This window comes from Amphiprion ocellaris, chromosome 5 (genome assembly GCF_022539595.1).
Source record: "Amphiprion ocellaris isolate individual 3 ecotype Okinawa chromosome 5, ASM2253959v1, whole genome shotgun sequence".
Lineage (NCBI taxonomy): Eukaryota > Metazoa > Chordata > Actinopteri > Pomacentridae > Amphiprion > Amphiprion ocellaris.
Genome location: NC_072770.1, coordinates 35,572,498 through 35,584,768, shown reverse-complemented (window position 1 = coordinate 35,584,768; position 12,271 = coordinate 35,572,498). Strand labels below are relative to the sequence as shown.

Here is a 12,271-nt window from a genome sequence, read left to right as displayed (position 1 = left end):
TGCACAAACTTGCGAAAGGTAAATATTTTGATGGGTAAACACTCTCTGTTATGTTTTGTTTACACTGGATGAGTGCTAAAAATCGACCTCTCTGTATCATGCAGTCTGAGCGTCTGCCTGATATCCACTAATGGTCATTACCCTTTACACCAGCACGATCCCTGTCAGCTCACTTCCTCCTCTCTGGGATCCATCAATGTCACCACCATACTAACAGCCATCACACTAACCACTGTTACTGCTAGCATTAAAGCCACAGGCACCGTACCGGCTGGATGAATCACACTCACCCATACAGCAATAACGAAGCATTTATCTCAGGTTGCATTACAAACCCTGGAAGCATGGCAAACATGCGCACATGGCCCAAGTATTGTGAAACAGTGTCAATCACACGATGCTCAACCATCTGCTCTGCAAACACGTGTTACACAAATACTCGTAGCGGGGATGCACACACAAACAACCAGCACCGTGCTCTGCTAAGTGTCTCTGTTTCAACAGGAAATTCAGTCTCATAACTTTAAAATCCAATGTGTCTTAAAACAAGTGGAAAAAAGTGGGTCATTTGGTCGAAATCATTCCATTTTCTTCCCCGGAGTAGCTTCACTTTAAAACCCTTGTTTCATAAGAGTCAAGATTAAGAATAATCAATTCAGAGGTTTCAGTTTCTGGAGGTATCAGGAGGGAGATCTGGCTCCAGGAAATTCATGAAGAAAAAAAGCGGATTTACACTGAAAAAAGCACAATTATCTCTGAGTGAAATTATCTCAGACAATATATTTTAAAACTAAAATGTAAAAGTCAGAAAAATATCGACATTTCCTGCAGCGCTCAAACAACCCCATTGCCTCAAAGACACACTTACGTTGTACAACGTAGCCCAGTGAAATCTTACTGATTAATAATGCAGGGAAATGCAGGGCATCACATGCAAGTGTGACGTCAACTTACCGATCTCATCTGCTGAGTTCCAGTGACGTGCTGCAGGACCTTTTCCAGCTCCTTCTCAATGCGTCCGGCCCAGTGAATCATTCTGAAAAATAAATTTAGACCTTTTCAATCTGCATTTCTCGACACGATCACCTGAACATGTCATCACACAAGCATTCATTTCTCTGTCACTGAGTGAGTGCATCTGTAGAAAATGGGGCAGTGAGTCTATCCCCATCTTTGTGTAGCTCTCTTTCTGCTGGCAAACCGCCACACTCTGCCCCCGTACCGGATCGCTATCTGGAAGTATCCCTGTCCTATCTCTGCTAATGTCTGGGTTAGTCATCAGCGCCTTCTCTCTCCATCACATCTTGCATATATCTGGTCAGCCCTGGCAGGACTGGCAGCGAACGTGCCTGTCTGCAATAAAACTGCTCAGGTCTGACAGAAGTGCACCCTAAGCAGGAGCTGATCTCCGTTAGACAGAGCCAAGTTTGGAATTAAGAGATCAAACGGCTGGAGCTCATCACTGTATATCTCGCAGCGAGCAACAAATGACTTAATGGATCAAGATTTTTACTAGATCATTTTACAGCAGCAGCGGGGTCCAAACTGCCAAGCTGGATACATACTGAACAATCCATGTGAAAAGCTGAGCAGAAATTCTCACTGGAAAAAAAAAAAAAAACAATCAGATGAATAAATTCTGTCATGTGTTTGCTAGACAACCACTGATTCCGTGCCAACCTTTTCCTTTCGGCAGCCTGCAGATAGCTAATCACTAGCATCAACAGCACAACACAACACAGTCGTTTTTCTTATAATATGATGACGGAGACAAATGTCATCTTTAAATGTCAGATTTGCTCAGAAGACAAGAGGGAAGACAGATTTATTAAATTGCACAAATCTGCCAAGCAGTGACAGCGCTGTCTATAATCACCAAGCCGGAGCGGGCTTCATCAGGAGAGTAACAGCAGCGCAAACACACCGGCGAGTGTGTGTCTGTGTGTTTATGGGGACAAGATGAAGAGAAAGCAAGCGGGTCTACAAAAGGGGTACAGAGGGGGGCCGCTGTGGAGGGGCCACCCTCTATGAAAAGGTCACCTCAATATGAGATGAAAACAAATTTACAGTGAGAACAGAGCCGAGCAGGACGCAGTGACACTAACAGTGAGGGACGTACCTTTATCCTCGAGCCAGGCACAGCTCTTATGCAACTTCTTTAGTCTACATGCTACACACACACACACACACACACACACACACACACACACACACACACACACACACACACACACACACACACACAATATATATATATATATATATATATACATATATATATACATATATATATATATATATATATATATATATATATATATATATATATATATATATATATATATAGCCACATGTGTGCATGGGCAAGTACTCATGTTGTGGGGATATATATCTGTTTACACACTGACATTATGGGGATTTGCCTTCCTTGTGGGGACAAAAAGCCAGTATCTATAACACACACACACACACACACACATATATATATTCTGTGTATATACATGCACTTATATGTATACACACTGCCCTGTTTTAGTAGTTAGTATTTCCATATTGCAATATCACACACACATTGTCAATCACCCACTTAATAATCCAAAAATTTTTTATTTGATATTGATAATACTCTGAGTATCGCTATAGTCAGGGATGCACAATATTGGATTTTTTCTTAGACTGAATAAGTAAATACTTTTCAGTTTATTTTAGCCATTTACCAATACTGATATATTCACATACTTTTACACCTAATTATAGATAACACCAAGTCTCTCCTGTAGCAGAATTAAAATATTATGTCCACTCTTATCTTGATGGCTCCCTGGCAGATGCAGACATAAAACTTTTCAAATGCGCACATTCACTGGGAAAAATAACTTCAACTTACATGTAAAATGCATTATATTTATATTTCAAGCAAAACTGTAAACTTCAATATTTAATTTTCTAACCTTTATCAGCAGATACTGATGATGATGCTAATATCATTGCACATCCTTGCTATTGGTGGTTTCATGCAATGTTGAACTTACACAAAAAAATGGGAAAAAGAGAATTTGATAACCGAGCAGGTAAGGGAAGTCCTTGTTCAGTTCACAAAGCTAGAATTACAGTAGGCACTGCTTACTGTTTATCATCTCTCTGTATCATCTGTCACATACAATAGTGGCAAATTTCTCATATGAAGATATTGTGAGTCACAGATCTCATCTGCTAATAAATAATAAGTTGACAATGAACTAAATCTGAACGCATGCATGATATACATGTTCCTTTGAGACTGAGACTGTGTCTGCTGGAGGTTTCTTCCTGGCAAAGAGGAGTTTTTTCTTCTTAATGTGGCAAAGTGCTGTTCAAAGAAACGGAAACCTTGCATTTGGTGTTCTGCACTGTATAATTTTGTAAGGTTTTCACCTGACTATGTGACTATTTGCTTTGAGATGAAACACAATGTGAATTGGCGCTATATAAATCAAACTGAACTATAACTGAATTGAATTAAATATCTGACATGATGGTATAACCATCAGTTCAAATGGTCACCATGTGATTTGTTACATTTAAGTATCACATCATACTAATAAGATCAAAAAATACAGTTACTCAAATATAAATTTTGTGCATATTGCCACCATATTGATATATGAATTTTTATTAGTGTTATTTTTTTCAATCTAATGTTATTGGATGGGAAACCTGTGTGTCAAACATAAACCATCACTATGTTCCCTCCACTGGAGTGGGTGGTATTATTCCAAGACATATATCTAAGGGCAAAAATGGACCACAAGTCAAATAAAAACAGCCAAAGATATTCTTTAATCTATACTATAATACTGTGATAGCAAAACAATATTTTGCCTCAGTTCATAATAAAAGTGTCCATACATCTATCAGCTCAACAGTGATACATATTAGCCTTGTTGTTCCTCTTTCCTGAAGTTTCCAGGACATTGAACACATCAAATATAATCGGTAACATACTTATACACAGACTGATATCCATAATACACTGACTTGCATCACATCACATGGTGTTACGGCCAGCGCCTCCTACCCCGTGTGTGTGTGTTTTGGCCAGGTGTTGTGGTTATGCAAATAGGGCTGTGGGATCCCCACTTCCTGGTTGGACCGTGACAGCAGAGGTGTGGCTGCGACCAGGAGCCCAGTGATTGGTGCGGCGCTCACCAGGCCGACCAACCAAAAACTGCCAGCTCCTTTAAAAGAGTTGTCAGTTCAACTGAACCAGGCGGCTGACTTTCAGCGTGCCATTCTGTGTTCCTGTGTGGTTGAGGCAAGAGTGTCTGTGTGAAGGGAATTGGGCCAGGGTTAGAATCAAAAACTGATACAGCCTCATTTGATTCCAGGTAGTTCCTTATTGTCTAGTTTCACCAGGATTAGGGGTGCTGACTCCTGTGTAAGTTTTGTTTTGTCAGTTCCCATTTAGTGAGCCTTTTTGTTCCGTTTTTCTTTTGTCCACCGCGATTGTAGTGTTAAGTTCTCCTTATGAGAACTCTTTTTGTGTTTTGCTATTTTCTTTGATTTGAGCAGCACCCACCAGCCCTCTTCCTTAGTTTTGCCTCAGTTTGTATAGTAACGTGCACATTTCTGTTCAACCTTATCTGTAATAAATAATTTGATTTTACCACCAACAACTGTTTATGTTGCCCCCCCCGAGCCGGGGTTGTAACACATGGTATGAAGCTGACCTAACAACATTTAAAGGCACAATGCACATTTGCAAAGCACTGTATGATAATTTGACATTCACGGACTGACTGTAAGTCAAAGAGGAATATTTCACAGTCTCAAATATGCAGAACTCTCCATTCAATACCAACTACAAAGATATCAGAAGACGGCTATTTGGCAAATCTTACGCACAACTGAGGCCTAACATTCACTGAATGCTGGGAGACCTTCTGTGCTATGAAAGCTGCGATCACTCTTAAAAACAAGGAAGTTGCCATGGCACACGACATGAAAGCCTACTGATGCTCTTTGTAGTCTAATGTAGTGTCAAAACTTTGCCATTTCCCTCCAGTGTTTTTGATGTATTTTCCTTGTATTACAATTTATGGTAGCCAAACATTATGGAAAAGAACTAAAAGTGATGAAATGAGTTTGGATGGAAGACCTGTGTGTCAGGCACATACGTTACTATGTTCTTTCTGCTGCCACGGATCCAATCATTTGAATATCTATTAGGGACAGAAGGTGGCGAAATTGCTGATGATTATTTCACTCTCCTAGGAAAGATTTTACTTTGCGACGAAAAACTGTCAAAACATCCATTTAGCTTCCGGTTATCAGAAGAGATTTTCTCCACATAATTTAGAAATATGGAAATAACTTACCGATGTGCGCTTTTTATTTTTGTGCCTCTCACAGACACATACACAGTATCTTATACACACAAACAACACTGCCAGTAAAGTAAATAAAAATCAGGCCAGTTTTTTAGGTGGCAAGGTGGAGAAAATGTACACTTTCTTGGCACTGCTGTGGAAATGAACTAGAGGACATTCTGCCCTTTCTCACAGACACACTTCCTCGGCTGGACCTCGAACACCCACTTGCTCTGACCTGTGTGTGTGTGTGTGTGTGTGTGTGTGTGTGTGTGTGTGTGTGTGTGTGTGTGTGTGTGTGTGTGTGTGTGTGTGTGTGTGTGTGTGTGTGTGTGTGAGTCAGGCCTATACATCAGATAGACTGCCTCAGCAGCTCCCCATACACTTCAATTAACTGTCAGATTCTGGCACATAGCACAGAGATGTGGGTGGCCCAAAACCCAGTTTATGAATCCCAAGGGATGACTGGATATAATACAGAAATACATATATGTCCAGCCCTGTGGACCATTTATCTTATCTGATCAAACAAGGACACCAACAGACTTGAGGGGTATTATTAAAAAAACTGACTACAATCCAGTAAATTGTGCAAGTTAAGTGCACCTAAATGGAAAAAAGCATAGATTTTAACACAGCTATTCAAATACAATAAATATAACCTGATGTATGAAAAATATGTGGTTTTGTTTGCAAAGTAATCCAGGTGTAAATCACATGCATCACTTTTCACAGAGCTAAAGCAATCAAATCAATGGTCCAGCTAATTGTGGTCTGAAGTCAATCGGCAGTGATATAAAGGATAACTGATTCCTCCTTTGAAAGTCACCTTGGCCATGAAATTAACAAATGCCCCGGAGATTTTAAAAAGATCGTCTGCTGGATGCATCACAGAGGAATCATTGAGATTCCTGTCATTTCTGTGAACCTGACTGACTAATCATCACTGCAGGCTACACACGGAGTTCACATCAGATCAGCGGGATTATTATTATAAACAGGAGCGACGTTTGAAGCGGCGCTGCGTGGACTTGAGGAACTGTTGCACTTTGGTGTCACGGGGGTTTAATACTGAAAGAAAAACCTGACATAAAATCTGACATGAAGCAATTTTTACTTCCGTTTTTTGTAAGTACAATTTGAGGGGAAATTACTGTCAGCCTGTCACTGAACAGTTTGACGACGCACAGGTGGCAAATTGTTGCCTTTGTGCGTCCTTAAAGGGGGAAATTGTTGTATATTGCTCGTACAGGAGAAGAAAGCGTGCTGTTAAATTTCAAATAATACCACAAACTATGTCCCCCCCCTAACAGGTGCACGCTGAAAAAGTCCAACAACAGTTTTCAGGACTGCTTTGGCACTTTGTGCGCCTGCGGTCACTTCTTGGACAAAGCAGCCGACCTCAATTTCGTCTAAATTTCGCCGTCTAAATTTCTAGTGTAACATTTCCAGATTCACTCTCTGAAACAAACTAATCCTGTAAAAAAAAACAAACAAAAAAAAAAAACAAAACATACACACACACCAGCGTTATCCTGCGGTGGGATATTTTCCACGGTGCGAGTGCAGGACTTTTTAAAGATCATGCCTAAATGGGATGTTCTCCCACATGCGACACTATTTTTATTAGGATGCTTGTGTCTTTATACCCTTGAATTGTCGCTTGGATGGCTTTTTATGTGCACGCTCCCTGTAGCCTGTTTCCATGATGACTGTGACGAATTGGAGAAGACTTTGGGCATTTAATGCCACTGCCCACAACAACAAAAACAACATAAGCTGGGAGATTCATAAGGCAAGCATCGGAGACGGACGCTGCGTCGGAACATCACGGACAGCGGCTCCAAGGTAACACGGCGCCGCGTGTTCAGCCTCGTCGGGGGGCCACCTGTCCTACTTCCACGCTCCGCGCCCCCTCCGCCGGTTTAATGCCCCCCACCAGAAGGAAAACCATGCAGGGTACTTACGTGTAGTGCTGGGGAAAGAGGTGGGTCCCGGCTGTTGGCGTGGAGACGCATATGATAAGTACAGTTTGGATTGTGAGCAGGCAGAAAACACCGTACGACTGCGTGCAGATCGCCATTTTCCATTAAATATTCAAGAAACTGGGATAAATAAAAGAAGGACCGGAAGGACAGTCGCTCGCAGGCTGAGCTAAGAATAACCGAGCTCCCGAGAAAGTGTGCTGTGGTGAGAGGTGATGGTTTTTTGGCGGAGGCTTCTGGACACTTCAGCCCGGCAGTGGGAGAATGTCAAGCGGGAGACGCACACGGAAGAACTGGCAGCTGAAGATCAGGATGATGCTCTGCCGCTGCTGCTGATGTGCCTGGCTGCCTATTTGCGCACTCGCTGTCCTCCCTCCCTCTCCGCCGCCGCGCACATTTGCTCCTTCTCTCTCCCACTGTCTCCAATGTAACAGCCATACACAGTAAAGCTGGCCACGACGTGAGCGCAGCGTCCCCATCCCGGCTTTCACAATAAAACCATGTTTGGCGACGCTAGGAAATCCGTTTTCCTCAAAGAATTATAGTATGAATTCAATTTAGATGTTGTGACCCTCTCAAATACTGCCTCTAATGGAGCTCATTCCTAGTTTTTATTATGAGATCACAGATGCTGCACATGGTTTAGGAACTTAAATTGTCATGTTGCCTCTTTTGACGCACAGCCTCCACTCAAGCGTTACGTTTTTGAGGGGAATTTTATTGTTCTAAGTCCAAATGTGCAACGTCCTGTATTTATTTTGTCTGACACTTGATTCAGCTGTTGACACTAGTAGTCCCTTCCTCCATGCAAACAGAATATTCCTGTGCGACAGACGGGGGCGCGCATCAGGCCACCTCCTCTTCATGTCCACTCTCTCCATGCGCTCCCCCAAAAACTCGGGATTATGCAGCAGAAATCACGGCTTTATTTTAGTAATTAGAGGCATGACTCTAGAGGGGTATTATACTAACTGGAGTGTAAACATTCTGCAGATCACCTTGGGGCTGCTCTCCAACTACATTTGTTCTACTTATTAGCGCATCTGGTCCAGTGGATGAACATTTAAATGGATGCAAGGAGAATTAATAACCTCATTCTGGAGACACCTAACTACTGTTTCACGCTGTCACCAGCTATTTGGACGGAGGGGCCTTAACTTTACATGGCATGTCTCCGTGTTTCTTTTAAGTGGAAGCTGGAATAATTATAAGCTTGATAATAAAGGGTGGATTTTAGTGGAGCAAGTTTTCTCCTGGACGCAAGTCAGATGCTGTTCATTTAAATGGTAAACAAGGAGGAGAGATGCACTGAAACCTCAGAGTAAATCTAATCCAGCATGAAGTTACCCCCTGGAGAAGTGACTATCTCCCTCTATCAGCTGTCTGTTTGTAGTTGTGTGTGTGTGCGTGTGTGTGTGTGTGTGTGTGTGTGTGTGTGTGTGTGTGTGTGTGTGTGTGTGTGTGTGTGCACCTGTACCTGCCTTCTTACCTTTCCCTGCACTGCTGTCTGTTCTCTGATCTTGCCATTTCAACTGGAGGCCAGGTGTGACACATTTGCGCCTAAACAAAAAAAGATTTTTCAGCTCACAATAAACTTTATATTTATGTGCCATTCATTCTCCACAATGGAATCAGGCAACACAGGCCTCTGAAAACACACAGTTGGAGTAAAGACTGAAGGTTTGTTGTTTTTTTTTTTTCATTCCAGTTGTCTCCCAGTCGAAGCTCAGGATCAGGACACTTGGTCCCCCTCGGCTGCTTCTGGGGGGAACCTTACATCTCTCAGCTCATTTGCTGGGCACAGAGAGACAGCCGGTCTTGTGGCTTGTGTTGTCCTTGGCTCAGTCAGTCAGCAGGGGATATGCAGGTGCTCTGCTACAGAAAGCCACACAGCAGTCGTCAGGGTTGCTGTGCAGCATTTCTGTCTCCTCAGCGGCAGAGAAGACGGGGCTGTTTAGGGAGAAAGGACACACTGCAGGGCATAGACCTCAGCAGGAGAAGGAAGAGCCCACCTGATGGCAGGACATGAAGAGCTATAGCAGCCGTCCACCCCTGCTTATGCATATAGATGTCACGGACCATTCAGTCAGAACAAATATCTGGCCTTGTTCTTCTGGAAGTGAGGAGGGGGAAAAAATCTGCTCGTATTCCCCAGAGAAGCAAATTTTTTGAGATATATCGAACAAGCAACTCCCTCTCATCCACCGTTCCGAGCAAATCTGTGGCAGAGAAGCAGGAGACAGCTGTGTTTTGATTTATTCCTTTTGTGGAGGAAAAATAACCTTAATTGATGGCTACTCTCACACATTCATTCACTGTACCGCTTCCCATCATGACATTAATGATATCAACAAACAGATACTGGTAGAGTGATGTAGGCTGGCTGACTCACACTGAACATTTCTGCTGACTCACAGATACACCTTACTCTCTCTTTCCATTCACACATACATTAAGCAAACACGGCTCAATTTACCTCATTCATAGGACCTGGAGAGAGGAAAAATGAATGATAATTTTGTATTAGTGAACAGTGTGCAGTTTTGTCTCTCTGAAAGAGCTGTCTGGAGCAGGGAGGGTTTTTTTTTATTCTGTGCAAACAAAACATCAGGGGGTAAAGATGTCTGGATGGTTAGCATGCCGCTGGGTGTGCTGCGATTGCCAGAGCCAAGGGACAATTGGCAACCAATTTTAGCAGCAACGTATGATGGCCGTGCAACAGTCAACTCTGTCACACCTTAAATGCAAATTAACTTTCATTTGTTTGGTATTTGTGCGGTGGTCGTGGGCAGCAGAGTGGCAGACAGAGTGGTGATTGTCACCCCGGGGGCTTGGATCTCACTGAACACGCTGCAATGCCTATAGAGAATCCACTCTTTATTATAGCTGATCGATCAGGCCAGCTAAAGGATCTGCTCAGTGAAAACACACAGATCAATGACCTCAAGCTCTGCTGATCCTTCAAACGGTGAGAAAAGCAGACAAGAGGTGGGTCTACGCGACACAGGTTTCCTCTGATTGGTCGCACAGTTTCTCCTGAAGAGATTGACCTGCCAATCCGGTATTGATCCGGGGAGTAGAGCGGAAGGAGACGGGCTTCTCTGCTCTGTTTCAGACTCAAGCCTCCTTTCTGGGGGACTGCTCCCCAGGACAGAGGCCAAGTAGGTTGGAGTAGAATTAATCACTCCTTGTTTCCCTGTCTCCAGGCCTCAGGGAAGTCGCCAGTAAAGGTACACACCCCACACATTCAGACACACACACTGGTGGCTTATCTTCCTTTTTCCTCCACCTTATCCATCTTTCTCTCTCTCCTCTGTCTCTTTCTGTGGCCCCGTATGCTGATGTTCTGCTGTGCTGGACAGAAAAGTGAAGCTTCACACGCTGTAAAACCCAGTATAGTCAGCATGCTGAATGCTAAGATTTTATATTTCTGATTAGAGAAGGACTGCGTGTCGCATTCACCGCAGATGATAGAGCCAGTTGCCCTTGAGAGAGAGTCCCGGCGCTCTCGGCAAACTTCAATGATCCTCTCAAGTGCTCTCTGTAAAAACAGGAGCATGATATACTGTCACTCATTTACCACACACTTTCTTTGAGGGCTTCTTTTTTTCTTTTTTAAAAAAAAAAAAAGCACAGTAGAGAAGCATCGGTGTGCCCTTGTCTTCTGCGGGGGATGCTGAAGAGATCAGCAGAGTGATTCCTGCCATCAAGGTTATCTTCCCCGTGTGTCCCTTTCTGTCCTCTTTCTGCTCACCTCACAGCTTATCCTTCCATTTATTTTCATCTACTTACCACATCAGAAAGATCCCAATGTAAACAACATATAGAATCTAATTAGTTGCATAAAACTCACTACTTGCTTCGCTCTCTATTGTACGCATGACCTAAACGCTGTGGAAAGAAATCAATAAGAAAAACCCTCATTCAGTCCATTCAGGGCTCCGTATACCTCCTCTACTGTAAAACACAAACATACCCAGAGATGTTGAGCTGAAAGGCACGCTGGGACTTTCATGCTCAAATGTCAGAGCGTTTCATCCTGATGATGATGATGACTCACTCCCCGCGTTCTGAGCCTGCATGAAAGAACAACAGCACCAATTAATGACCCCAGCCTCCTCACGTGCAACAGTCGGACAAACAGGCGCTACGCTGCAAGTTGCAGCAGGGCACACAAACAGTGCCGTTACGTAAAAAAAATAATAAAAAAATACAGAACAACAGAAATATATGCATTTAAAGCTACATTTTATCACCCCCAGGGAATCCCTCCCCACCTCACACACAGAGACAAGTGGCTGCATGTGAAAACAGAGCAAGACTCAGCACTCATTGACATGCTCTACTAGAGGCCTAATGGCCCCTGGGTAATGGCCTCTTTGGTCTTCAGGAAATCCTCCCTCATGCATACATCAAAGCTGGGATTGAGAAGGATAGAGAGTGGAAATAAAAGGGAGGAAAGAGACATCAGTGCCACACAGGGAGGGAAGATGAAGTAACATGCTAAAAAGGAATCTCAGTAGTTTTTGTTTATGATATTCATTAAAAAAAAGGTCTGTAAATTTTAAAAGTCTGGTTCAAAGCAACATGATACGCCGATATCCTCAGATAGGCTACCAGATAGTATTTGTACTCTCACATGATCTTTGGTTGAATATATACTGAAATAACATGTTTTTTTACACCTATTTTTGACTGCTTTAAGAGTAATTTAGATCCTGTGCTTGTATGAGTAGATGTGCACATTGCATGTTGCATTTGACATCTTTGGCATTTTTTTGTTTTGTAGTAAAATCTTGCGTAGTTTTTATAGTGTCATTTCTCTATTTTTACAAAAAAGCAAGTCTCTTATTGACTCTTGTGTGAAATAATTCAAATAATAATCAGCCTGATATTCACTTTTCACCAATGATACACTACCCTCGTGATTATCACTGA

The 12,271-nt window shown here is 42.7% G+C and overlaps 1 protein-coding gene and 1 long non-coding RNA gene across 4 annotated transcripts in view; both read right to left on the bottom strand.

Annotated features, from left to right (window-relative positions):
- cacna2d2a (calcium channel, voltage-dependent, alpha 2/delta subunit 2a) overlaps nt 1-7,750 on the bottom strand; it is a 153,219-nt gene extending 145,469 nt beyond the window's left edge. For all 3 annotated transcript variants that reach the window (XM_023287421.3, XM_023287422.3, XM_023287423.3), the window contains exons 1-2: nt 7,316-7,750; nt 955-1,036 (exon numbers count right to left, since the gene is read on the bottom strand). In XM_023287421.3, the coding sequence (XP_023143189.2) occupies nt 955-1,036; nt 7,316-7,431 (198 nt within the window). In that variant the 5' untranslated portion in view covers nt 7,432-7,750. The remainder of the gene's footprint in view (nt 1-954; nt 1,037-7,315) is intronic.
- A 1,073-nt stretch (nt 7,751-8,823) lies between these two features.
- Nucleotides 8,824-11,745, bottom strand: LOC118471416 (uncharacterized). Its single transcript, XR_004848727.2, has 3 exons — nt 11,611-11,745; nt 11,310-11,409; nt 8,824-8,893 (listed from the first exon to the last, which is right to left on the bottom strand). It is a non-coding gene; the product is annotated as an uncharacterized LOC118471416 (long non-coding RNA).
- Between the last annotated feature and the right edge of the window lie 526 nt (nt 11,746-12,271).